This window comes from Kogia breviceps, chromosome X (genome assembly GCF_026419965.1).
Source record: "Kogia breviceps isolate mKogBre1 chromosome X, mKogBre1 haplotype 1, whole genome shotgun sequence".
In the NCBI taxonomy this organism is placed as follows: Eukaryota; Metazoa; Chordata; class Mammalia; order Artiodactyla; family Physeteridae; genus Kogia; species Kogia breviceps.
This window is the reverse complement of record NC_081330.1, coordinates 96,099,757-96,127,046: the sequence shown is the minus strand read 5'-3', so window position 1 is coordinate 96,127,046 and position 27,290 is coordinate 96,099,757. Positions and strand designations below refer to the sequence as shown.

The 27,290-nt window shown below is 40.4% G+C and overlaps 2 protein-coding genes across 2 annotated transcripts in view; both read right to left on the bottom strand.

The window, feature by feature from the left end:
- Window positions 1–7,619: 7,619 nt before the first annotated feature.
- LOC136791976 (EF-hand domain-containing family member C2-like) lies at window positions 7,620–15,223 on the bottom strand. The gene is made up of 6 exons (XM_067023177.1): window positions 15,199–15,223; window positions 13,758–13,976; window positions 13,249–13,310; window positions 10,380–10,631; window positions 8,115–8,228; window positions 7,620–7,679 (listed from the first exon to the last, which is right to left on the bottom strand). The coding sequence occupies exons 1-6, from the start codon at window positions 15,221–15,223 to the stop codon at window positions 7,620–7,622; spliced, it is 732 nt and encodes a 243-aa protein (XP_066879278.1).
- LOC136793435 (EF-hand domain-containing family member C2-like) overlaps window positions 13,758–27,290 on the bottom strand; it is a 71,264-nt gene continuing 57,731 nt past the window's right edge. Inside the window, exons 5-7 of the mRNA XM_067023738.1 lie at window positions 24,314–24,464; window positions 18,449–18,532; window positions 13,758–13,976 (exon numbers count right to left, since the gene is read on the bottom strand). The gene's annotated coding sequence lies outside the window, so the exon portion shown is untranslated. The remainder of the gene's footprint in view (window positions 13,977–18,448; window positions 18,533–24,313; window positions 24,465–27,290) is intronic.

Genomic DNA, 27,290 nt, shown 5'->3' with positions numbered 1-27,290 from the left:
TATATATACACATATACATGGAAAGGCAATATAGATTGTGGATAATATGGCTTTAGTAGCTTCCACATGACACATTAAAATAACCACTCAACGTGAGGGTGTGGAGAAAAGGGAACCCCTAGTGCACTGTTGGTGGGGATGTAAATTGGTGCAGTCACTGTGGAGAACAGTATGGAGGCTCCTCAAAAAACTAAAAATAGAACTACCATATCATCCAGCAATTTCACTTTTGGATATATATGCAAAGGAAATGAAATCACTGTCCCAAAAAGATATCTGCACCCCCATGTTCAATGCAGTATTATTTGCAATAGCTAAAAGAGAGAAACAATCTAAGTGTCCACTGACAGATGAATGGATACATAAAAACATATATATGTGTGTGTGTATATACATATATCTATATTTATATAAGATACATACTACAATGAAATATTATTCAGCCATAGAAAAGAAGGAAATCCTGACATCTGCAACGGCATGGATGGACCTTGAGGATATTTTTTTATTTTTTTTGTGGTATGCGGGCCTCTCACTGTTGTGGCCTCTCCCGTTGCGGAGCACAGGCTCTGGACGCACAGGCTCAGCGGCCATGGCTCACGGGCCCAGCCACTCCGCGGCATGTGGGATCTTCCAGGACCGGGGCACGAACCCGTGTCCCCTGCATCGGCAGGCGGACCTTCAACCACTGCACCACCAGGGAAGCCCACCTTGAGGATATTATGCTGAGTAAAATAAGTCATACAGAGAAAGACAAATACTGCATGATCTCACTTATATGTAGATTACGTAGAATCTACAAAAACCAAATTCATAGAAACAGAGATCAGACTGGTGATTGCCAGAGGTGTGCGGAGCAGGGGAGAACTGGGTGAAGGTGACCAAAAGGTACTAACTTCCAGCTATAAGATAAATAAATTCTGGGAACATAACATACAACATGATGACTAGAGTTAGTGATAATGTATTGTATATTTGTAAGTTTCTAAGAGAGTAAATCTTAAAAGTTCTCATGACAAGAAAAAAACTATAACTATGTGAGAATGATGAATGTTAACTAATCTTATTGTGGTGATCATTTTTCAATACATACATATATCAAATCATTATTTTGCATACCTTAAACTTATACAATGTTTTAAGTCAATTATTTCTCAAAAAGCTGGAAAATAAAAAAACCACTGAAGTAAGAACCTGTTCATACTTACATATTAATCAACTTCATTAAAAAGGTATAACAACATGTCCCTGGACTTGAAATCAGACAAATTAAGTGTCATCTGTTTTGTCATGAGGACAATATTATAAACCCTGAACACATTTGGGAGAGATCAGACTAAAACAGTGGTTCCCTCAAGCACCTGTCATTTTCCATGAGCTTCCTGAAGTTCCTCTGATGAGGTGTGGGCACGAGGCCTATGCAGGAGAAGAGAGAATCCTCTTCAGAACCAAAGCCGGTGTAACATGGAAATTTCCTTTCTATATTTGGAGGAGGTGGGGCCTTGCATGAAATCGAGGTAAAGTTCTCTATAACAAAACAAAGGCAGATGAAACATCAATATTTTTTTTTGCCCTGATTATGGCTGTTTTGAAAGGTTTGTTATGTTTTCAAGATGAACATGGAGATCTTTGTAGACTATTTTAAACTCTTTCAAACAAAACACAGCAAAATCCTGGGAGGGTAGGTTTCAATCGTGTTTACAAAAACCACAAAACTCACTCAATAGTTGCCATTGGTTCAAAAGAAAGAAAGAAAAAGAGAGAGACTGTCTGGGTCGAATAAGTAAACATTTATCTTTTGTCATCGCATCCCCATTTCAGAATATTTTTTGTTCTTCCCTGATTTTTCTAATGATAGGAAAATTCAGACTTGGAACTTTATGCCACTCGTGCCATATTTTAACCTGTAATGTAGCCCTGTCCTATCTTTAGTCAACAGTCACTAATCAAATTCCTTTCCAAACAGGACTGACTCCTAAGTGTTTTGCTTTACCTTCCCTATCTGATGTCCCCTCCTCTTGTGCCCACTTTTTAAACCCTCTCCCTTTCTTCCAACTCAGCTCCAGGCCATGACACTTCACTGTCTAGATCAAAAACAAAAACTTCTTCTCACCAACCACCACTCCAGGGTGCTTCTGTTATTGCCCAAGTAAAGACTGCAATCGTACTGAAATGTGATGAAGCAAAAATAAATAAATAAATAAATAAGGAATAAAATCAAAACCAAACAAACGAACAAAACCTTTAAAACATCCACTGCCTACTCTCAAAGGGAGTGTTAAGTGGTAAATACTGTTGACTTTCTTTATTCATTTGTCATCCGTGAAGAAGGAGAGACATATTTATAGTAGCCTAGGAGCTGTTGGTACTCATTTATGAGGGTGTTACCATCTCTGAGAAGCAAGTGTGTTCTCCAAAGCAAATGATACATTGACTCAACAGATCCCGGTCACCTGTGTTTGTCACACCACAAATGGAAAAGAAGATGTCAGGGTCTTTCTTAAAAGAAAACGAAACAAAGCAACAAAACAAAACAATCCACGGAATCTCATTTCTACCTCTTCCCTAAGGTTGACTATCCCACAGGCGTTTCCATTAGTGCGTGAAAGGAGGTTCACATAAGCAAAGATTTCCTTTTCCATTGCCAAAGTTCTAATAGAAGGAAGAGTACAGATTTAGTGCATACCTCTCTAACTGAAAATGTGCATCAATTTGTCATCCAAGGCAACCTAACTCTTAAAATTGAGGGAGTTTTTTTTTTTTTGTACTGATTGATCAAAAGGCTAAGGGTTTGAGGCTGTTTCTAACTCTGATTTGAAAACATTTTCAACTTTCACATTTACTTAGACTTCCTAACAGCCTTTGTGTGAAATCTCTTCAAGCGTAATCCCCAAAAGAGTATTGTTCCATCCTAACAGAAACTGCTTACAGAAGACATACTGGCAAAGAGAATGCCATCAAATATTTCTCACTGACTCAGTGAAAGGGGGCAGCCAGACTGCTGGTACGGAAGTGACTGGTGAGCCTCTCCTATTGCTATTTTTGCGGCAATTAAAGAGAAGCTTTGGTAATAAAGAGGAAAGTTCAAATCTTGGAATTAGGCAGAATTACAGTAGACCCTTTCATTGCTAATTGTTACATGAAACACACCACTAACTGGTAGCTTCATTTTAGGAAAAGGACCATAGGGATTGCAGGGAGAGCTCTACATGATTATCAGAAAATTGGGGCATGACTGGTTTCTTCTAACAGGGGACATACGCATACAACTCTATATACTAATCTACGCAGCCTAACCCAAAGAGGACACATATTGAATCTCACAGTAATTAAGAATGCATTCTACACCTCCCCCCAAAATTACAGGTTTTTATAACACAGTGTTGTTTTCTCAACTACATAATTTTTGCCACAGATTTAAGTAACAAAAGAATCAATTTAGAGCTTTCCTCTGCACCCACAGTGCCATCTAGTGTATAAATGTCGAGAACTGTTCCACTCCACCATGTCTGACTTTTTTAACAATCCAATCTTTTTGGATATCCTGACTGAAGATCTCATTTTTCTGGGTAATTGCGTATATTCACAAAGGTTTGAACTCACACCCGAATAACTTTCTGTCTTTGGTTTTCCATCACCCCAGCATCCTGCATGTTTCAGGTGTTAAAAAAATATTTAATGAAAAAGTATACCTTTTTTTTTTTTTTTTACAAAGCATCTTCCCAAATATCTCCTTAAACTGACACTCTGATAGATCCTGAGACACATCTGTCTTTCAAATAGTCTGATTCCTCTAATTCCAAAAGACTTGTAAAAACATATATATTGAATGTCCATCCACACTGACCAGATTGCCACAAATTTACCGAGAGGTGATAGATTTTTTTAAAGGATATATCTTAATGCTCCTTCACAGTGATTTACGACTCATCATCTCATTTGGAAATGATTCTGGAAAGAGCCTTCATTGAAGTTCATCTCTGATGTACTAGTAACCCAGATATGGACCCAGGTTTAAAGCTTATATAATTTGGGAGAAGCTCTTTAAGACTAAAAATGTCAAATAATTAAGACAAAATTAGGCCCAGGGCCTTGGAGTGGGGCCCCTGCAAAGAAAGAACCCTAAAGCTTAAGCTTCATTAACTTCAAGGTAAATCCACCTCTGCTTGTACCCAATACCCAGGTCAAATGATTTTGGTGGGACGTTCATTTTGGGGTCAAATAATTAGTGAATCACATGATTTTCTTGCTCTAGCTAGAAAATCCTTAGAAATCATCTAATCCTCAACCCTCGTCACTTCATAGGAGAGGTTAAAAAGAAAAAGGTGAAATTGTTAGCTCTATCAAAGCCATGTGGAGAGACTAGAAGCAAATTCTACCTCTGTTGCTGCACCTTGAGATGGCTAATTTGCTCAAATGATCATTAGACTCTCATCTTGGATGCCCTGCTGCTTCTAACACCAAGAGTTCAGAGGCGGCCATAAACAACTCCACAAAATTAACGGTGCTTTAAGTTTTCTGCTTATCCTTAATGTCGGTATAGCCTAAAAAGTATTCGCGAACAATGCGAATGAAGGGTCTTATTACTAGTTTGGCTGTCCCAACCACTAAGAGTCGATAATAAGAGAGTCCCCTTATAGACAAAGAAATAATAACCCAAGGCAGGAATTCTAGGTAAGAACAGTTTACATTCAAATCCCTGTCTCTTCAGTGAAAGAAACACCTGCTAGAGCCCCTGGAGCCTTTTCCAACCTTCAGGCTACAGGAAAGTCCAACGGGCCTCCATTTGCCAGTCCGCGTTCATGCACATGAAATAATGAGGGAGTGACAAGCTCCCGCCCGGCAGACAAGCCAGGGCCAGCGGGATGGCCAAGCTGCCTAGTGGGGGACTCACGCTGGACTGTTTTGTGGAAGAAGTTGCCTTCTCTTCAGAATCCTTCAATACACAAAACAATCTCATCTTTTTAGGAGTCAGATTGGGTTTTATGCAGGGGTTACACATATCTCTTGGAATTCTATCAAGCCCTCTGCTTCCACATAATAGAAAGCTTACTCATGCACAATTCTTGGGACTGTGGTCAACTCCATCTCTTAGTCTGTCTGCCATTTTTTCTCCCCCAAAATATGTTAGGGCGGCATTAGGTAAGAGAAGGTACTGAAGCGCCCAGGCTGTATACTGCATTAGAAATTTCCCCCTGGCTTCCTCTTAAGGAGGTCCCTAGCTGTGTCATTGGCAGTTGTCGGCTCCTTCCTGTGGAGACCACAATTACCGACAAGGAAGGAAATGTGACCACAGTTATTGCCAGGACTTTGTCCTGGTTTGGGCTTCAAGGACACCAAAATATAATGTATAGAACTTGGTCAGCCTCATGAATTTTTAGAACCAGATGAGTTATAAAAAAAATTAAAATGTCAGAAGTAACTGTATCTAAGTAACATTACGTCTATCAATTTAATGTTACCAAAAAGTCAGGAAAAGCAAATGTAAAGATTATCAGAGAATATTGATTCACTCCCCTCCACCCTGAATCATGGATATAATTTCCACTTATCAGTTACATTAAGTACACTGCTGTTACTCAAGAAATGTTGTGTAATAACAGTGTCTGTTAAATGGGGTATTTTAACATAAGCTATGAGAAATATAAAAAGTCAGCGTGACTATAAAATGCATCATCATTTTGCATTTGCATAATTTTCTGTTTAAATGCATAATGCTCACGTTATATTAGCTTTAAAGGCACAAATGACTTTTTTTAAACGTAATACAGTAAGTCTATAGAGTGAGCAAAAAAAGTAAGCAGAAAGAAATTAAGCACTAGGGCTCAACTGAAATGAACCATAGGGCATTTGAAGCTGATACATTTGCCAAGGATGGCTAGATTTGGAGCACACCGGTGGATTTACTCTGCCTCTGACAGTTCCCTGCAAACCCGTTAAAAGACTAACAGTGCACTGTGTCTCTCCAGCATTACATTCATTTTCCCAAAGGCGACCTTTATATTCTCAAAATCAAGTTGACAGACGAACATCAACCGAACGTTGGACTTGCTATTTAAGGGATCATATGATGTTTTGAACCTTTACCACGTCCTTTAAATTAAGGTAATCTTTCAGTAGGACACAGGTAAATGTCTTCAGTGACTCATTTCATATATATATCATTTTTTAGAATTTTCCAAGTCTACACTGAAGACTTGCTGATTCTGAACAGGCACTTACATTTATTACTATCCTTCCCAATTGTCTAAGGGTCACTAGCAGCTTCTCTACAACAGCCACTACCTGCACATTCCTGGCTGCTTCTTGCCCTCAGTCCCTAAAACAAATATGCCCAACTGTGCCACTAAATAGGACTAATTTTAGAAAATAATATAAGAGGCCACCAATTTGGCTCCATTTTGACTAATCTGGCACGCAGATGCTGTGGAACAAGTTCCATTAACGCACAGAGGAGGGAAATTGAAATTCTTTTTTATTCCAGCCCCTTTGTATGCTGTGTGCCTTCTCCCATAATATAAAGATTCCCAGGAGGCCAGGAATACAACACAGTGGGGACACCAAGACACGTAAGGTGGGCCTCGTCTCATTCTAAAGACAAAGCACCTTGTCTTTTAGGAAGCTGTGGTTGCTTCTGCCTTCCAACTCATCACTCAGGAAGTGAGCTCATATGAATACTCCAAGGTTCAGAGAGGGGTAAGCATCCCCCATCAGAGCTCCAAATCCCAGTCTGGGAGGTTGGCAATTTCCACCACCCCACTTCGCCAAGCACCGGTAGGTACCTGGAGCCAGGGGTAGAGGGCCCAGGTGGGGGCAGAGCTGGCCGGCAGGTTTAACAAATGGAGGGGCTTGTTTTTCAGGTTTCTTCGCCTCAGATCCTCCACCTGCTTCTGTGACTCTTATAACACCGTGTAACATGCGGTAGGTCTCTGCTCCGCTTCAAGCCTAGAAACTCCTTACACAACTCTGCAGCTCCTCTGTCTACTGCAATGACCTGCATGTGGTAGGTGCTTAAGAAATCACCGGTTTTCATTCTGAACTGCGCTAACCTGATCTAAATGGAATGGATATCTAAGAAGAGAGAAGCTGGAAGCCTGGCTGAGCCTCACCAGGAAAGGTAGAGCAAATTGTCACAACTCCCCAGAGAGCTCAAATAAGTATATCCTCTGCGGTAAGCAAGAATTCAGTGAAAAGAAAAGCGTTTGGATTTCCATTTCAATTGCTTAACCAAAGCATTTCCCCCATACTCTAGTGAGGCAGGGGGCTATACGGGCAAATGGAAGCCTTTGGCATCAGGCAGACAAGTTCAAGTCTTGCCTCACCCTTTACTTGCTGCATGACCTTCGACAAGTAAACCCCTTGTAAGCCATAGTTTCTTCACCTTTAAAATGGGGATAATGAGTCTACCCTTCTAGAATTGTTGTTAGAAATAAATAAGACAACAGATGCCCAGCAGTTAGCAAATGCTCAATAAACGGTGGCTATTATGAGCTTAGAATTTGAAACTCAAAAGTCAGATCAAGCCTAACTAGGGAACAAAGACTCTAAGTTTTAAATATTGTTTTCTAATTGACAGATGTATCACTTACCAATTCCATATTTAGTCTTACAATAAGTCTTCATGAATTCATCACAGTCACAAAGGAACACTTTCCTTCCCCACACATTGATGGTGGTTCCTATGGACAAGTCACTATCTTTGTAAAACTCTTGGTCTACTTTGCCTAGCTAATAAAAACAAAGGAACATGACACTGACACCACAGACCCACCAAAGACATTGGCACCCACCCCCAAAGGGAAAAAGAAATTTTAAAAAATCAGTTATATCATTCATAACCAAAAATGTTTAAATCAAATCAAAAGACAACCGCTCAATATTAACATTTTAAAACATTCTTTTAGCAACGTAGTGCTACCAAATGGCAGTGCAATGCATATATTTATACATGCACTTAAGCATGTTTATTATCGATAAACAGCAGTGCAACACATACATTTATATATTCATCGATTTCATTCACAATCAATCTCCCAGAAGCAGAACATGTAACTCACCCCACATTCCAGGTTCCAGGGAAGTCACACTGGAAACAGTAATAAAACATGACTTACCTTGTATTTATCCAACAGGCAGCCATACACTCGGTTCTCTGACAAGCCACCATCTACACTGAGAACTGTCCGGTCTGTTATCTGGCCTCCTTGACAGACTCCAGGGGGGCCATACTGGAAGATAAAAATCAAATCAAGATGTAGTAGATGGCCTCTAAACACAAACATGCTCCTGTTGAGGGACTCAAGTGGGAAGAGGCACCGTATGGTTCTTCTCTGCCATCCCAAGGAAGACAGGACACAGACTCCAGCCACCTTTCGCCATGCTTCCCCACCCGCTGCAGGCTGGTCTACACTCCCCCCCTCCTTCAAGGCCCTGATAAAGTCCCATCTTTCCCCCTGACCTCTCCCATCCTACTGGCCTGTCCCCAATTCAAACTTCCGTAGCACCTACCTCAGGGTTAAACCACTTTTTGTTGCTCTGTAATTGCTTCATCGGCAGTCATCTTAAAATTCCAAAACGCCCTGATGGAGAAACCCTGCCTTGCCTTCTTTACTTGCTTAGCACCCTGCCTGATCCTGAGCAAGGACGCACTCTTTGGCAATGGAGTGCAGTCAGCCTCTAACAGAAACTGTGGCCCGGAGCAAGCCAAGGAGGGCACTCCTCAGTTCCACCCGCACTGGAGGTGGTCCAGGCAGGAACTATCTGAACTAACTTATAGAAATTGATAGTGATCCGTTTATCCCATACACATGAGAAATCTGAATCGTGCCAGATATGTGTGATATAAAATGTTTAAGTTTCAATGTGTGAACTTATGATGTGTGGGGTGTCAGTAAGCCACGTAACAAAGAAAAAAACAGTACGTTTAGATGCAAACTCTCTCTTTGCTGCTTTCTAGCTACAGGACACGGGGCCAGGCATTTATCTTCTCAGAACTTCAGTTGTGTCATCTAACCACAACAACAGTACTTACTCCTTGCTTTCTCAAAGGATGCTGTGAGTGTCAAGGGAACACTCACTGCTACTGTATCTCTCCCGAGAATGGAAGCTCCACAAAGCAGGATTTTTTCCATTTTCTTTCTCACTGTAACCCCAGAGCTGGCACACAGCTGACACTTACTAAATATTTGTTGAATGAACGAATAAATGAAGCAACTGATGTCAAGGAACACTGCAAATGTCAGGTATGTCATTATTATTTTATATTTAGCCTATTTTTCAAAGCCATTCTAAAAACAGGCTTCCCTGGCACCTCCTGGCCACCTGCTGTGCATACGCCCAGAGTTCGATCTGGGACAAATCCTGCCCCCGCCCCAAGAAGCAACACAGCAGGACTTCTGGCAGGAGATTCAGAGAATCTGGAAGAGTCTCCTGTGATAAGCAAATAACCAGTGGTTGTTTGCATCAGAAATGAGCATTACAGTAATCTTCTCAGTAGCACTAAGAATTAAGTTTCAAAATACTTTATCCAAAAAAGAAATAAAATATAACATAGAGCTGTGAATAAGCCTTGATACTTTCACGGGTCCTTATAGGTGTTTATAGGTCCTTAGTGCTTTTTACTACATTATCTCATTCAGTCTTTACAGTTATCTCAGGAGGGAAGCCTAATTAACTGCACTTTAGAGATAGGGAAATATGCTCAGAGAGGTTAATGACTTGCCCAAGGTCACATAGCTGTTAAGTGGCAGACTCACAATTCTACCCCAGGTCTTCTGTCTCTGTGCCATTTCTGCTGCACCCAGGTTACGTTAGCTCTCAAATGGCCATAAACATGTGTAGAAATCACTTGGACAACTCTTTTTTAATAGTAAAAATGCAAAAGCTATCATTGTTGCTAGCCAGTGTCTAGTTGGTGACTGGTGGCTACTCTCAGAAGAATCACTCCTGTGTGTGTGTGTGTGTGTGTGTGTGTGTGTGTGTGTGTATTCACAATCCAGACCAATACAATGGGATCTCCTCAGTAGGCTACAGAGGCCAGAGGCCAGTTCCCCGCCCAAGGCCACGAGCAATCCTTTTACTAGAGAGTCATTTACCCTTCATAAGATTCATAGTGAACTCGATGAATAGGTAGTTCTCTTGCATTTGACATTTTTCCTTTACTTGCCTAAGCCCTGAATAGTCCAACTCCAATTTGTCATATCCTCTGTATTACTTTCATAGATGTACATTAATAGAGGGCACAAAGTAAAAGTTTTCTAAACACTTGCACTAATACATGGTGACTTGTCATCACACAGTCATAACACATGACATTCCAGACAGTGAGTGACTAGAGTCTTCAGCCCACAAGCAAACTTGGAAAGCAGTCCATTGCTCACCTTAGGTAGCTTTCTCCTCTGGAGGAACAATGACGTAGCATCTCTTCCTGAGTTATGTGGCAATACTCCTTTGATTTCGATGGTATCATCAGACAGAAAGTAATGCAGGATGAGTTCTCTATGGTCCCCAAACACTGAGCCTGAGTCGTCCCACAGGCTGAAGAAACGCAAAACCTTCCTATCATACTCAAGGAACTGTTTCAGAGTGTCGAAGGACTCATAGGGATGTAAGGGCTCCATGCAGTCTAGCTTCTGCCAATGGAGAAAAGGTTAATGAGAGTGGAAGTTTTTCCATAGTTGCTTCTGGGATGCAAGCAATCAAAGAATATAAAGGTATCTTTTCTATAGACTATTCAGTGACATTTTTTAAAATTTCAACTAACAACATACATGATATGCATATGTAACCAGTTTCAACCTTAGAAATACAGACAATCAAGTATTAGGAAGCTTTTCGTTATTATTTTAACACACTAAAATATACTTCTATAATGTTTTTGAAAACTGACTTTTCTCAAAGACTTAAAATTCTTGTTTAAGAACAGACAAAACTAATATATGGTGACAGAAATTAGAACAGTTATTGCCTCTGGGGAGAGGGCTGACTGGAAAGGGGGACAAGGGAACTCTCTGGGGTGATAGAAATATTCTCTATCTTGATTTTCGTGTTGGTTACTAAATTGTATACTAAATTGTATACATTTTTTAAAACTTGTCAATGGGTACGCTTAAGATTTGTACATCCAAGTTTATGTTAATTATATTTCAACCAAAAAATTCTTTTCACTGAAAATTCATATCTGTATATGCTTCTTACTCATCCAAAGATTTTTGTGAAGGTAAAAGAGAAGAAATATATTCACAGTTTTATTTTGCTCAAAAGCTTTAGATAGTGAAGATCCGAAAGGCCATGGAAACAGGAGCAGAGCAAATGGAGAACTTCCCAATCTGTACAGAACTACTGCGCGGGCTCTGGCCCTCAAATTGGGAAGCACTAGCTCGGCAGTCTTCTCAGCCCAACCCCTCTATTTGCACAGTCTCAGCCCTGTCTTGGAGCAAACTGCCCCCATTCTATCTAATGTAGCCTAATAGGATGGTTATATAAGGAAGTGCTCACTAGCAAGGGAGATGTAGTCCCACATCGGGTTATGTAATCTTACTTGTAAGTTCTCAAAATTTTGTATCTGTCCAGGGCAGTCTAGGTAGGTGCAGACTTATCCCAAGACAGTGGGGGAGACATGATGGCCTTTCCAGAGGCTCTTCAGTCTTATCCTTGATATTTAAATGAAATTACGAGATCTCTACTTTCAACAACTAAAAAATCTTTCTCTGGCATTATAAGGCCTCTAAGAAATGCATTATTGATTATATACCATCGAGGCTCTTTTCAGTTCAAGTTAAATTGTTTAATTTTAACTTTACATTTCAAGGCAGCAAACACTGGAGAGGTAAATGCATTAAAGTCAATATAAAAGCCTCTTACTAAACTCCTAATTTTCCACAGATTTCTACATTTATTGAAGAGCTTTCTCCCTGTGGGAATAAATGCTAAAACGATTCTTCCAATCTGAAAGGAAATTATTTAAAACATTTCTTGGCTGTTCTTGGTATTCAGTCTTGATTCCTGGAACAAAAGATTTTTTTCCTTATAAACTTATTAAATAACACAGTGTTCTAAGTATTTCATATAATGCATCATCATTCACAATCACTATCATATAATACCAGCTGTTAGTGAATGAGTGTAGCCAGATGCAAAGGGTGGTAAATCATATAGATCCATTTCTTTTAGGTTCTCTCTGCTGGTTCTAAAGACTTTTGTATTTATCTAGACTCCTTCTTCTAGGGCATTTGGAAAAAGTAGAAATGAACCCAAACCATAAATCTCCTTGCATGCCAATATACACAAGTATAATGCCACAGGGATTTCACCTTAGATATTCCAGGATCAATAATATATATTTCTCAGGAGGGTTGTATGCCTACAGCATTAGAGGGTAATTCTGCTAGGGCTAGGAGGCAGGAATAGATGAATGATCCTACATGCAGCTTTTTTTTTTTTTTTTTTTTTTTTGTGGTACGCGGGCCTCTCACTGTTGTGGCCTCTCCCGTTGTGGAGCACAGGCTCCGGACGCGCAGGCTCAGCGGCCATGGCTCACGGGCCCAGCCGCTCCACGGCATGTGGGATCTTCCCGGACCGGGGCACGAACCCGTGTCCCCTGCATCGGCAGGTGGATTCTCAATCACTGCGCCACCACGGAAGCCCCTACATGCAGATTTTAACAAGAGATCAAAGCAGAATCAAAGGACATTTTTATTCTAAATTTTATGTTATCTTTCTGCAAAGAAGTTAATTACAAGTTTTAGAAACAATAAAAATGAGACTAATCGATAGGGATAGAAATGAGAACTGTGCTTATCCCTTGGGTGGGGAGAAGGATAGATTGGAAAAAGGCATGCGGGAACTTTCTGGGGGGATGGAAATCTATACCATGATTTTGGATGTGGATTACATGGGTGTATGTATTTGTTAAGACCCATCAAACTGTATACTTAATTTCTGTGTATTTTACTGCATATAATCCTACTTCAATAAAAAGAGAAACAAATGACAATAATGAAAAACAGGATAAGAAGCAAGAGATTTGAGTTCAAGGCCCAGCAAGAAGATTGGTGAGGTATGTGACCTTCCACATGACACTTGCCCTTTTGTGTATTCAGATTTTTCTGTAAAACATAAAATTTGGGCCAGGGATCATTAAAAAAAACTTTGGAAAGACTACAGTAATACTACTAACACTGATTCTTTCCTCCCTACACTAGCTGGGGTCAGCCTTTGAAAACAAGCATCCTGTCATCATAGGAGTACGTCGAAATCGAGGCCCTCCTCACTCCTGAACACCTCTGCGTCTGATAACACCATAAAGGGAGCTGGGAGTCCCAAGGAAGAAGGAAAAAGGTGTACCCAAAGGGTTCAGTAAATCGGTAGCACAGGAGCAAAGATTTTCCCAGAGTTAGGCAACTAAAATGGGAAAAGAAAAGCCAGGTAAGTGTGGACCCAACTCTTTCACTGTCAGTGACCACAAAGCCAATCACGGGCTCTTAGAAACCATCTCATGCGGGCAGCTCGCTGAAGACTCCTACTGCCTGGAAGGGAGACTCTCCGTGGAGAGAAGTGGGGGCAGGGGCAGAAAGTGAGCATCTCCTGCACCGAAGCCAACACTCAGCCTTCCCTCCAGCCCAGAGGAAGACAGGACAACTCCAGTGACCATGGCCCCCAAAGTTCTTTCACATCTCCATCAGGAGTACCAATACCCTTTACTGACTGTGAAGGGATTCTCATCTTGAAGATAAGAGTTCATGGATGAATCAACTTACCTCTCTCCGTGTCTTCAGGTAAGGATCTTCTGGACACTGTCCCGGGGCGGGGGGCAGGGGGGTGTAATCTGACTCCTATTTTGTGAATGTAACAGTCATAAATCTTGAACGTCCGACCATAAAAGACAATGTCTATGTTGATATTAAAATGATGCACAGTATAAAACTGATCCTCATCAGGAGGCGGGAGAGAAATCCGATGACGCCGGATAAAAATTCCTACAGTGTGAAATCAAACACAATTGTTTCATCGTGTGGCTCACCAGAAAGAGATCACAGTACATCTTTATAACAACCCTGAATGCTTTCCCATCACAGTGAAGCGGGCAAAGGGTTGGATTTTGGAGAAGTAGCATCAGTATGTTCAAACTCTCAGGGTACCAGGGGGAGCTGAGACTTCTGAGGCCCGGGGTAATTTGACCAGCCTTGCACGTTGTTTGAGTTGCCTAAGTGGTACTAGGGTTTACTCTATTAAAGTAAACCATAAAGACTAGGGCAGGGGGGAAGGAGGAGGGGGTATGAACAGAGTGGCCTAATGCGCCAGACACTACCATCATGTCTTTTCCCAAAACAAGCATGCTCACTTTCACCCACCAGCACTCAAGGTGAGCACAGTACACAAGGAACTAAGACTGCAAAGCAGAGTACTCACAAAAATGCACACTCTTGGTTGAAAAAAGTAAGCTAATAAGTTTCACTATGGTAGATGCCAACACCATGATTTACAGCTTCTATAAGCATGAATGACTTTATGCTGCTTTGAAGCTTCTTGGAATCTTCTTCCCTCTACCAACCTCTTCTCCCTCCTTCTTCCTCTATAGACTCTGCCCTCCGCTACCCATCCACTCCCCCAAAGTGAGAGTTATCAGAGGCTTCATAGTTTTAACCAGTGCTCTGGGCTAAAGGTTCTGGATCCCATCCCCTCTTCTACTTCCAACCCTATGATACCCATTCACTTCTCCTCTTGAGAATATGGACCCAGGGTCCCCAAGTACACCCAAATGGCAATTAGCCACTGGAGGTAAAAAGGTTCGCTAACTAGATGAATGTACCAACTGCACCACACCATACCAGCCAACTTACCCAAACCCTGCTGAAACCTGTTGTCAAGAAGTGTTTAGGGTTTGAGAGTTTATCCTACTTTCAAGCTAGCAAGTTAGCCTGCCACAATTTCACGGATGCTGGTAGAAGACATGAGATGCTTTGGTTAGAGACAAAGGGCAGTTTATTACTCACAGTAATAACAGTAGCCAGAACATCAGCATTTTTGTACCAGTTTCCTGAGCCCCAATTCCCACAGGGTGACACAACAAGGGCCAGGTAACTTCTGCACATGCAGTAGGTTACACATTATAGGACAGCAGCCCTGAGATGAGAGAACCTGAATCTATTATAATGGGCTATAAGCATCCCTGCCTTTTGTCTCAGAGAGAGAAATTACCTTTATTAGACTGGACAGTAAACATGTTTGCCTTTTGTTCTAGAGGGAGACACCACCTCTATGTTCCAAGGCTGTGAGCAAACCTGCATTTTGCTCCAGAAGGAGAGACTATCTTTGTCTTCCAAAGCTGTGTGCTATATAAACATCCTTGAAAAGATAATCCAGAACAAAGAGCAGACAGTGTCTCTGCTTGCAAGATCCACAGAAATGCAAGATACCTGTGGTGAATTGTCTCTCAACCTCTATAAACTGACTTAAGCCTGAGAATCTACTCCAGGAGCAAAGACAAAAGGAGAAAAGGCAAGCAGAGCAAACTGAGGGTCTAATGGTTCAAGAAAAATTGGCTTGTGTGACCTGTGTATGGAGGCATTTCAGTATAAAGATGTCAAGCAATCTTCTTCACATTTTGTATAACACTGAAAATGGTGCCTTTTCCCAAAGTCTAGAAATACTTAGAAATTATTCATTCCTTATTCATTAAGGAACAGTTAATGAATATCTTTATGTGCCAGGAACTGTGTTGAGCTCTGTTCCATTATTCTACTAATCATCTTTTCACTCTGTTGAGGGGAAATTAACTAAAATCATTTTCATCTTCTTTTCTTTGTAGCAATTTTTAATTACTCGGTACATTAAATTAAAATAATAAAACTATAAAATTAGAACTGGCCTAGAATATTTTTAAATGTACTACATAAAAGATGATATAATTTTATGGCAAAAAAATTATACTTCAATTAGTCCTTAATTCATGCCACTGAAACCAGTATGCAAATTATTTAATCATTCAAGATTAGACATTTAGAACAAATTGCATACTAAACACCCATAAAAGCATGGGCATTTCAGGTATTTTCACGAACCATTATATATCTCTTGAAAAATACTTATATTGTGACAGTTTTTAAAATATATGAAATTTATTCAACAGCCAAGAGCTTCTTTAGGAATTCCATCTATCTTGCATTTGTACTTCACTATAATAATTCAAATAAGCAAATTAGTGCTGATTTCTGTTCAGTAAGACTTCAAATAGAAATCCTATATTTTTCTAGGTGGGAAGAACTGGCCCACCCACTGAGCTTTTCAATAGTAATCATCACAATCATCATCATAGCCCTAGGATATGCTTTCATATATTTTTCTCATTTAATCTTCAATAATCCCACCAGGCAGATAATGCATGAAATACAAATATTCAGTTTATGGATGAGAAAACCAAAGCTCAGGATGGTTAAGTGACGTGCCCAAGGTCATGCACTCACAAATGGCAGAAAAAGATCTTGAACCTGGGTTTTTCAAGCTCTAAGTAAATACCATTACTTTCCACAGTTTGCACTGAACTGTATCTCACTGTATGACAGCCACAAATTACTTAAGTGAAGGAGGGGAGGGAGTGTCTTAGGCAAAACAGGATAGAAATGGGGAGAAGAGCGGCCAGCCACCGTGAAACAGAGATGATGGAGTTGCTCTTGCAAAAGAACAGCCTCTCTCTTCTCTGAGAGTAAATTTCTGGAGAGGGCCCACTTGCCAGCGGCAGCAATCCCCCACCAGGGTCAACACCACTGTGTCACCTGTCCCCGCCCCTCCAGGAGCCTGCATAACTGCAACGTCCACACGCTTCCTTATCTTAGGTCCCACGTTCCTCTCACTAGATGGTTCTCAAAAGAGGCCAGGGAAGTTCTTTGTGGTAACAGAAGAGAGTCCTGACCATTCATGGATTGGAAAGAGAAGGCAGGTCTAACACTAAAGAAGAAAATTTTAATAATGAGAAATCCAAAGTCACAATCCCATGTTAATCAGAAAAGTAACGTGGGCATTTGAAATGTAGTTATACGTGAGAGCTTTCAAAAATACATTTGTGGGACCTCTCAACTGTGCCCTTTGGGAATTAAAATTTCTATTTACTAGTATTTGTATGCTTATAGTTTTCCATGATAAATGGCAGAAACCCCACCAGTAGAAGTTTGTTCTGGAATATCAAAGAAATATGCAGGATGCCATGTCTTTGGCACACATTGAAGAGCACCCAAGACCATCAAGATATATAAATAAAAATAACATTACAAAATGGAAAAACAACAACAAAAGCACTATATTTGTCCTTGAAATGTTCAGATATTTATCTTCTTAATTGGTCCATAAAGACAATTTGGGCAGACGTCCAGGCATCAGGTGTCTGTCTGCTTTTAAGCTCTTCTTTATCTTCATATTTCTCATCTCTCTTTCTTTTTAAAGGCCCTGCTATCTGATTATACTCTGCAAGCTTTAACTTTCTAACACTCCCCTGTGGTTTAGATCAAAATGATGATATATCCATTTATGTTTAATGCGTTTTCATTTCATTCAGTTCAGAATTGCTTTAGATCTTTGCTCATACCACTAAATTTAGTTTTTAGGAATTCACCTTCAAGAATCAAGACTCCAACCTCTTACTTCTATCTTAAGCATGTTTAGTTCATTTTAGTAACACTGCAGACCTAGGGTACATCCAAGTCTAGAGGCAGGTATTTCTTAGGTGAATGAATATACGAGTGCAATTGCCACGTGTCATCATGTGTATCCTAAAAATACTAAGACCATTCACTGTGATCAGCCATGATAGAGTATCTTTTCCTCTTATGTTCACTATAATTCCTTCACTAAAATTACTATCCCATTTCTATTTTTACAAAATGTCATCTTTGTGGAGTTTGATTTAATGAGAATAACTTTTTAAATATAGCTAACTTGACACTTGCCTTGCAGCGAAAGAATAAAAATTTTTGAATTCCATATCTCTGATCACAGTAAGAAACAGTAATCCTATGCATCTCCCCCTACCCGCTGAATGAGCCCCACATGACAGCCTGTTGGGTATTCTGTCCTCTTGCTCTTGTATTACCAGCTTCTTGCCTAGTTTTCCTTACACTCTGTGATCTGCTCCCAGTACCTCCCAAGTCCTGGCCTCACCACTTTCCTACCTCTTTACCTCATGCTGTTCCTTTCGACTAATGTGCCTTCCTCTTCCAACTTTATCTGGAGAAACTTTTGAGGTACCACTCAAATGCCTTATTCTCTAATGGATACTGGCATTTCCTCCTCTGATCCCTCAAAGTACCTCATAGCATTCATGATGACTACACTGTGTTATGGACAGTCTGTCACATTCCTTTCCTTTTTTCCTCCATCCCTCCCTTTTTCTTCCTTTCTTCATCAAATTTACTGAGCAGCAGGCATGCACCAAGCACCTATCTTCACAGTGACTTACCTCCACTCCTATACTCCACTCTGCTCCATTCAGCGACAGTTCTCTCCGCAAAGTCCACCCTCTGGGGTTGCCAGATTTACCAAACTGAAAAGCGAGATGGATGCCTGGTTAAATGTGAATTCCAGATAAACAATGAATAATTTTTAGTATAAGTATGTCTCGTGTAATATTTGGGGCATAGTTATACTTAGAACTACAAATTTAACCAGGTACCCTGTATTTTATCTGGCAACTCTACTACCATCCCACCATTCCACTTTATGGGATGCATACTTATTAGATATAGCATATGCCCAATATAAATAAATGACTTCTATTTTTTGTTATATATATATATGAAATACTACCCCACCGAGGGGCCAAAACAAGTCACTAGTGGAGATCAGTATTCTCAACCAAGGATGCACCGAAAATCAAGTAGAAGCCATTTCTTTTTCTTTCCTTTTTTTTTTTTTTTTTTTTTTTGGCCGCACCTTGCAGCATGTGGGATCTTAGTTCCCTGACCAGGGATCAAACCCAGGCCGCTTGCATTGGGAGCATGGAGTATTAACCACTGGACTGCCAGGGAAGTCCCAGAAGCCGTTTCTTGACCCCAGGCCTACAGAATCAGAAATTCTGCGGGTGGGCCAGGAGATTCTGATGATTGCTCTCCACTGAGAACAAATGGCACAGACCTTACCAGAAAATCATGGCATGTTTCTAACGGTTATCCTTTCTTTAGTATAGCTTAGTTGGGACTTGGCAGCATTTGACAGTTGTTCTGTTAGACAATCAGAGGTAAAACTACTAGGATTAACCTCTGACATTCCTGGCTGGCTTGGCATAACATCGTTTTAACTATATTCCAGCAGAACAGCAACAAATTCTATGAATATAACACATCTAACCCAAAAGAGAATGATGTCCTGGCAAGAAATGAAAGCAAGCCTCGACATGCATCAGTGGCTTGACTTTTCACACACATATATCTCTCTGCCAAGAAGGATTCGTGAATATGTTGTTCTGATGAGAAGCTACACAAAACTGAACGCCTATTTTGGCACCACGCTAAGGGATGCCTCTTTTATTTCTGGCTTATTCCAAACTCCCCCTCCCTAAAACGAGTACATGATAGGAGAGGCAACTAAGAAGGGAGGCTATAATTCATCCAGGTGCACTAATTTCTGAATGGTCAGCTCTACAAAAAAAAACAGGTGAATCTGACCTTCCAGTTCATTGGGAAAATATCAAAACCCTATGGAAGTAACAGGAGCACCATCAGTGCCCAGCACCTAAATGTGACCCCTAACCCCTTCTGAGGGCCCACAGGCACATGAAAAGCAGTCCCAGGCCACTCAAGACACAACTGAGTGTCCCCATCCCACTGAGGTCTGAGCCCCTGGCTCAGTAAGCTCATTTCTTTTTTTCCCAATCGTTTAATTTAGGAAAGCCTGAAGAAGGCATTTCAATGAATTTCCAAAGTTTCCTCTGTCCTAACAGACCTTCCTTAACAAGAATCATCATATTAATTAATTAATTAATATTTCAAAAGAGACCGGTTTCTCTCTAAACAAAACTTGACGATAGAGTGGTTATTTGTGTTTGCTTTCCACAGGAACTGCTAGAGCCCACCAAGTATCTCCACTCTGCTGACAAATGCAGTCTCATTACATATCGTGATTACTAATGTATTCTGTACATACCCCTTGAGCTGCGTCTCACTCAGGTAAATGTCCTGATCAGAGTGAGCCCATCAGAAATTCTGAAAATTTCAAAAGAGACTTTAAAATTGTCTTCTCCTAAGGGTTTCCCCCCCTGAGTCTTTATGAATAACGTTCCCTCCTACTTACATAAAAATTATTTTCAGGTAAATCATTATAACTATTTTCAATTTGCCTTTGGAATCTGCCTATGCGAGATTTGAAATCAAGAGGCTGAGAGAATCGAAAAGTCTTAATAAAAGCCTTTCCAAGATCCTCATAGAGGATGTATTTCATTTTTCTTCTTGGAGTTTAATAAAACTAAGATTCACTGGACAGGGGCCAGTGAGCTACAGGAATATGAACTTTTGCCTTAAAAGTAATAAAAATAAAAACATAATGCAAGTCACTAATGCGGGTTCAGGATGTCGTATGACCTCCAGCCCATCACTTGTGTAAATCTGATGTCATGTGGGGAAGGTAATCAAAAAATAAGCAAAGCTTCGTTAGGGAATATCAGAGTAAAACATTTAAGTGAAAATGTATAAAAAAATATTTTTTTGCTAAAGCAGTAATGTCACTTACCTAAACAAATGCACTTAGGCAAAACAGATGTTCATAGAAATTAAAAGTTGTCAATTTTCTTAATGTTTTGAAATAATTCTTTAAACATTTTCTAATACATTACTGTCAATATTTAAGAACTGCGTTATATATGTTTAAAATGACCCTAAAGAGTATAAAGACCTACAAATATCATATGATACTGCTTATATGTGGAATCTTAAAAAATGGTACAAATGAACTTATTCACAAAACAGAAATAGAGTCACAGATATAGAAAACAATCTTATAGTTAGCAGAAGAGAAAGGGGGGAAAGGGATAAATTGGGAGATTGGGATGGACATATACACTACTATACATAAAAGAGATAACTAATAAGGACCTACTGTACAGCACAGGGAACTCTACTCAATACTCCATAATGACCTACATGGGAAAAGAATCTACAAAAGAGTGGATATATGTATATGTATAACTGATTCACTTTGCTGTATACCTGAAACCAACACAACATCGTAAATCAACTATACTCCAATAAAAACTTTTTTAAAAGAGTATAAAGACCTCTTGCCCCTTTACAAAATAAAATATCACATTTCCAACTTTAAAAGTTCCAACTTTGAAAACCTTTTCTTAAATATCGAAGCATTTCCATATTTCCTAAAAGATTTATCATTAAGCCACAAATTCTCCAAATAAAAGCCAGGGAGTAGATATTGTATCAGCTGGAACACAAAGAACCATGAGGACAGTTCATATTGCTTTTCCCCATACCAATCCTCACCTGCTCCCTCCACCAATAAAACCAAGCACAACACTAAATCAAATCTTCTTCCTCTTTCCACCACCTCAACAGCGGCTCTCTCCCAACGTGGTACAATAGCCTGATTCTGCTCATGATCTGGGCACCCCTGATTCCCAATCCACAACTCCAGCGTTGACCTTTTTCCTGAAACCACATCCTAAGGTTCCACCTGCCTTGCGGGCAACACCATACAGATGTTCCAACACAACTTGAAAAGCCTCATGACCCAAACACACCCCAGCTCCAACTCCAATGCCACTCCTTGCTCCATGTTCCTGGGCTCTAGTAATGCATCACCATCCTCTCAACCACAGCATGAGCTCTGAGACAATCGGTTAAGATTCAGATGGAGCAAATTACTTCTCTAAGCCTGTTTCCTTCCTGTAAAAGCTAATGGTAACCTACTTTAGATGGTCACTGGGGTGATTAAATGAGATAATGATAAAGTAGGTACCTTATCATTAAATATTCCCCTTCCTCACTCTCTATATTTAATCCCTGGCCAAGGCCTATTAACTGCCAATCAAATGTGTCTACAATCTTTCCCCTATGTCCTCTTCCTACCATCACTGTCCTGGTTTGTATACTCAGCACTTCTACCCTGAACAACTGCAAAACTCCTGGACTAGTCACCTTGCTCCCTTTCCTCTCCAACCTGCTTGCCTACAAGCTCCATGAGATAGGGATATGAGTCTTATTCCTTTTGTCCATTTTCCCAAAACTCAGCACAGTGCCTAGCATGGAGTAGACACTCAACAAACACTTCATGACAATGCTGACTGGCTCCAAATTAATCATCCAGACATAATGAAGCCATGCTCTAAGAACAATCTCAATCTCAGGAGCACTGAAGGAAGTCCTTTGCATACTGACTCGTCGTAACATTATGCTCAGAGGCCTATGGTCCTAAAACTTCTCTGTTTCTCCCCATGGAACCCATTGTGGTATATCAATATGGAGGCACTGGGCCCAGATAAGTAGTTAGTAAGCAAAAAGTTTATTCAACATAGGCTGAAAATCATAAGATGTGTTAAATAACTTTAATTTGATAGTAAGTAGAGCATGTATATGTTAAACACAGAAAGAAAGGGATGGAAGGACCAAGAGACAACTACTTTTCAGTATGTATTAAATATACATGAGGTACCTGGGCTCTGAATATTCATGATACACTAAATATACAAGGAGCACTAAATATTCATGGCTACTCAATATTCATGAGGCCTTAATTTGGCCACTCATTCATTGGTGACACCCATTCTAGCCCCATGTGTCCTTTGCCCAAGAAACACAAATAAAACCCATGACTATTCAGCAGGCCGACTGGCAAGCTACAGCTGTGGCCAGGCCCACTTGTCCCTACATCTTTCCAACAGAGTGTGTGCCATTAGCCTAAGGCCCCTTCTGTCTGTAGTCTTCCTTGAACTTTAACTCTGGTCTCCAAACCATACTATTGTCAGAAAAGCCTGATGCAACGGAAAAAGAGAGAGAGGACCATTGCCTACCCCAGGATTCAGGCAGGGTGATCTTTCCACCCACCTGTACCTTGTCCCAAGTATGTGAACCTCTCTGCCAAAAAATTATTCCTCTTACTGATCTGAGTTCTGACCCCCTAGGTCCTGTCCTTGAGGATAGAGAAAATTAGATCACCCCTCCCCCACGTGACAGCCCTTTAGATTCCTTAAGACATTTATCAGCACACCTGAGTCTTCCCTTTACAGACAAATATCCCTTTTCACTATTCTCCCTTACACATGATAATTTTTCAGTCCTTTCACCCACATGGTTGCTGTCCCTTAAAGGCATCCAGAACTTGGCACTGTCCAAAGTAAAGGACTTACCACACAAACAGAAGAAATCAATTACGTCCCTTGACCTCTGCCATGCTTCTACTAATGCAACCTAGGATTAGCTTCTCCACTGGCCACGTTGCAGAGCTAACTCTTGTCTGGCTGAAGTGGAGTATGGGTAAAGATGACTGGCATACGTGGGGCGAAGGAGCAATGGCCCTCTCTTGAAGCACTATGAAAGTCCGTAGTTAATAGGTATGAAGATGAAGAGAGAGTGGCTGAAGCAAATAGCAGTGAATTCAAGAAAGGAGAGAGAAGCCCAATCTGGAAGTGGCAGTGGACACCAGTCTTCTCTCTACCCCTGAGGGTGTTATGAAGGAAGTAATGTGGTCATAGCAAAAAGACAAAAAAGAGTTTGAAGAAAAAAGTCAAAGACACAGGAGAGTTTGCTCATACTAGAGCAGCATGTGAAAGATACAGGGATGACACAGAAGAGTGAGTGAAATGGCCAGTGTTGAGGGTAGAAAGCTGATAACTCAGCATCAATAACAAGTTATCAGCATGTTTACATTCACCATTGCCAACAAGTTAGATACCTACACAGTAGCATGGGGTCTTTTAAAAAGCGAGAGAGGGGCTTCCCTCGTGGCGCAGTGGTTAAGGACCCGCCTGCCAATGCAGGGGACATGGGTTCGAGCCCTGGTCCGGGAAGATCCCACATGCCGCGGAGCAGCTAACCCCGTGAGCCACAACTACTGAGCCTGCACTCTAGAATCCGCGAGCCACAGCTACTGAACCCGCGTGTCTAGAGCCCGTGCTCCACAATAAGAGAAGCCACTGCAATGAGAAGCCCGCACAGCACAATGAAGAGTAGCCCCTGCTCGCCACAACTAAAGAAAGCCCGCGCCCAGCAATGAAGACCCAACGCAGCCAAAAATAAATTAAAAAAAAAAAAGCAAGAGAAAGATAGTATATAAAGGCAGTAGTTAGAAGTGAAAGAACCATAACTCTGCTTTAAATAGATACCTTGAGGCAGTCCGTTATTTTTCAATGCTGGTTCATTTACTTGAATTGTGTCATCTTCAAGGTAGAAGTAGATTTTATAGCATCTTATTCTATAGTTTTCTTGAATTTTATCAGGCACTTCATCTTCTAAATAGGCATCAAAAGATAATACCTGTTGGAATCATAATTAGAAACTAAGAAGTGAAAAAAATTCAGTGAACTTAAAATCAATAAAGCTACTGCCTGTATACTTTTTGTTAACATAAAGAAAAAATTGGGAGAAGTTTTTGCAAGAAGACATTCTACACATCAGGTATGAGAACGGATATACAGTCTAGGTTACAGTATATAAAGATTATTTTATATTTTCATCACTGTCTGGTTAGAATGAGGAAATGATATTCAAGCAATAAAACCATCATTCAGCTCCACCATAAATTGAACTAGCGTCTGTCTTTGGAATTTCACAGTGGGATTCCATATGTATGTGTTATAGACAAAATAATATTCTTTCCCACAAGACGAATATAAGTTTTGTCATTTTTTTCTCATTAAAAATACCACAAAGCTACCTTGGTTCTAGGATAAAATTATTCTCATCTCTGGTCCTGCTGATTGCTTGCCTTGAGGCAATTCAAACAGGCGGAGCTGCAATTCTTCCAATGCACTGGAGACCCCACCCTACACTTCTTCAGGAACCTCAAAGAGCCTAGCTCAATGCTAGACCCAGCCTCATCTTACAGTGCGTGTCGGGGTGGGGGTGGGGGGTAGACGTGGGTAGGAGAGGTGATTCTAAAGTAGTTACGGTAAAAATCAGAGAGAGTCAAAAATACCCTTGAAAATTCCTTAACTACTTTGGAAAACTGCCTTTCAGTAAGTACAACACAGCCTGTTTTTCTCCCATGTTGAAGCAGAAGACTGACTGCCTCTTCAGTTGAAGACCAGTTGAAATAGCTTCCTTAGGTTTAGGTGCCATGTTGTATAAATAATACATACCTTTCACCATTAGAATCACTCTCAACACAATGACCTGCTTACACACACTATGAAAGACATGGTAATTGAGGACAATTGAAGGAACAGTAGATTCAGGCTACCATTTCAAGCTTGGCCTGGGGCACAGGCTCCTTCAGAGCTCCATTTTAATACTTCCTTTGCTCTCATTTTTGTTCAATTTTTATAATTAAAGTTGCAAAAGTTAAGTGTACATCCGTTGTAGCACCAAGTTAATTCAACATAGACAATATATACGTGAGTGAGGCTGTTAGGCGCAATCTAACCTCTAGGGGTGGTCAGTTACCCTAATTAGGAATATATGCTCCAGGATTGTTTGGCAAATTTCTATCAGAAGCCCATGCTTCAGAAGTGGCTGACAAAATGCCTCAGTAGTTTATCTCTGATCAACAGAAGAGGCTTTGCTAATCACCATAAAGAATATTAGAAATGAGTTTTAGCTAGTGAAATAATTGTATTCAAAATGAATGGATCAGTTACAAATATTGACCAGCCACTGTCTTTACCAGAACAGGTTCTAGGAATCTAGTGAGCCCAGGGACCTAAACCTTCAAAATGGCACCTTTGTCTTCATTCCAAAACGGTCCTATGTTCAGCTGCTTTCTTGGGGAATTTATCTGGCCTGATTCCAGTTAGAAAGTTAGCTAAACTCACTACTAGAATGTTGTCATATTTGTGTTGAGTGAACATTTCCAGTAAGATGCTGTTGGATGGGTACAGGGTTTCCTTCTGGGGTGATGAAAATGTCTTGGAACTAAATAGAGGTGATGGTTGTACAATACTGTGAATATATTAGATGCCACTGAACTGAATGCTTTAAAATGCCTAAGGGTTAATTTTGTTATGTAAATTTTACCTCAATTTTTAAAAAAAAGATGTGGGATGCCGAATTATATTGAACACTAAAATAGTAAAGGTTATGTTATATGAATACTGTCTCAATTTTTTTAAAGTGGGAGGGGGGGAAAGATGTTGTTGGAACACCTAAAAGGACAAGAGAGCTGGGGTTCCATCAAGCTTTCAGTAGAGGTAGTGAGGAAGAGCAAAATATGCCACCCTAGAAGGTGTCACTTTAGAATATGGATTATTTTGAGCTGAAGACAGAGCCCAGCAGACCCAGGAAGAACTTTCTACCTCTCCCTTAACTGCCTAAAAGAACTTAGACACGAAACCTGCACCAGGAAGAGAGCTATTACCAGAAAAAACTTATTTATATCAGAAAGCCTTATCAGCATGGCATGGCAAACATTTGTTTACCAAACATTTGCTCTTCTCATTTTCCTGTGAATGATCTCTGAAGCCCCAGACCTCTACCCCCGTCTACTTAGCTCAGGATGGTATATAAGCATCAAGTACCCAACTGCCAGAGAGTCTCATATTTTTATGGGGCTCCGATATGTACAAAAATTTCCTTTTCTTCCATTAATCTGCATTATGTCAGTTTAACTATTAGTCCAGAGAAAGAATCTCGAAGGGAAGAAGGGAAAAGTTTTCTGCTCCTACAGTAATATTCAATCTGAAACTTTTTTTCTTTGTAATTGGGTAGGAAAGTGTAGAGAGACTACTCACACCCCACCTACCTCTATGTATTGAATGCTACTGATATAAATTTGTGCATGACCAAACTGCCAGAGATCAGCTGACAATATTGTCAAGCATATAATCATTAAATATTTATCAAGCAAATGATGCACTGAAAGAGAATAAATGATGCTCAGTGGAAACAAAGACATGATTTTAGGTTGGACTTCAATATTTCTAGAAGAGGGACAGACTGATTTTTCATGTTCTGGTCCCCTGAGAATACAGGGCTGACGAACTCCAGCATGAAAGGTAGAGAGCAAGTCAGAGCAGTAGAGATGGAAAGACAGAAAAAGAAGAGGAAGAGGAAACTATAAAATGTAGCAAAATGGCATTTGAGGGAAGAGATACCAAGTATATTAAAAGTGATCTCACAAAGGTGAAAGACCTAATTGCAATGGAA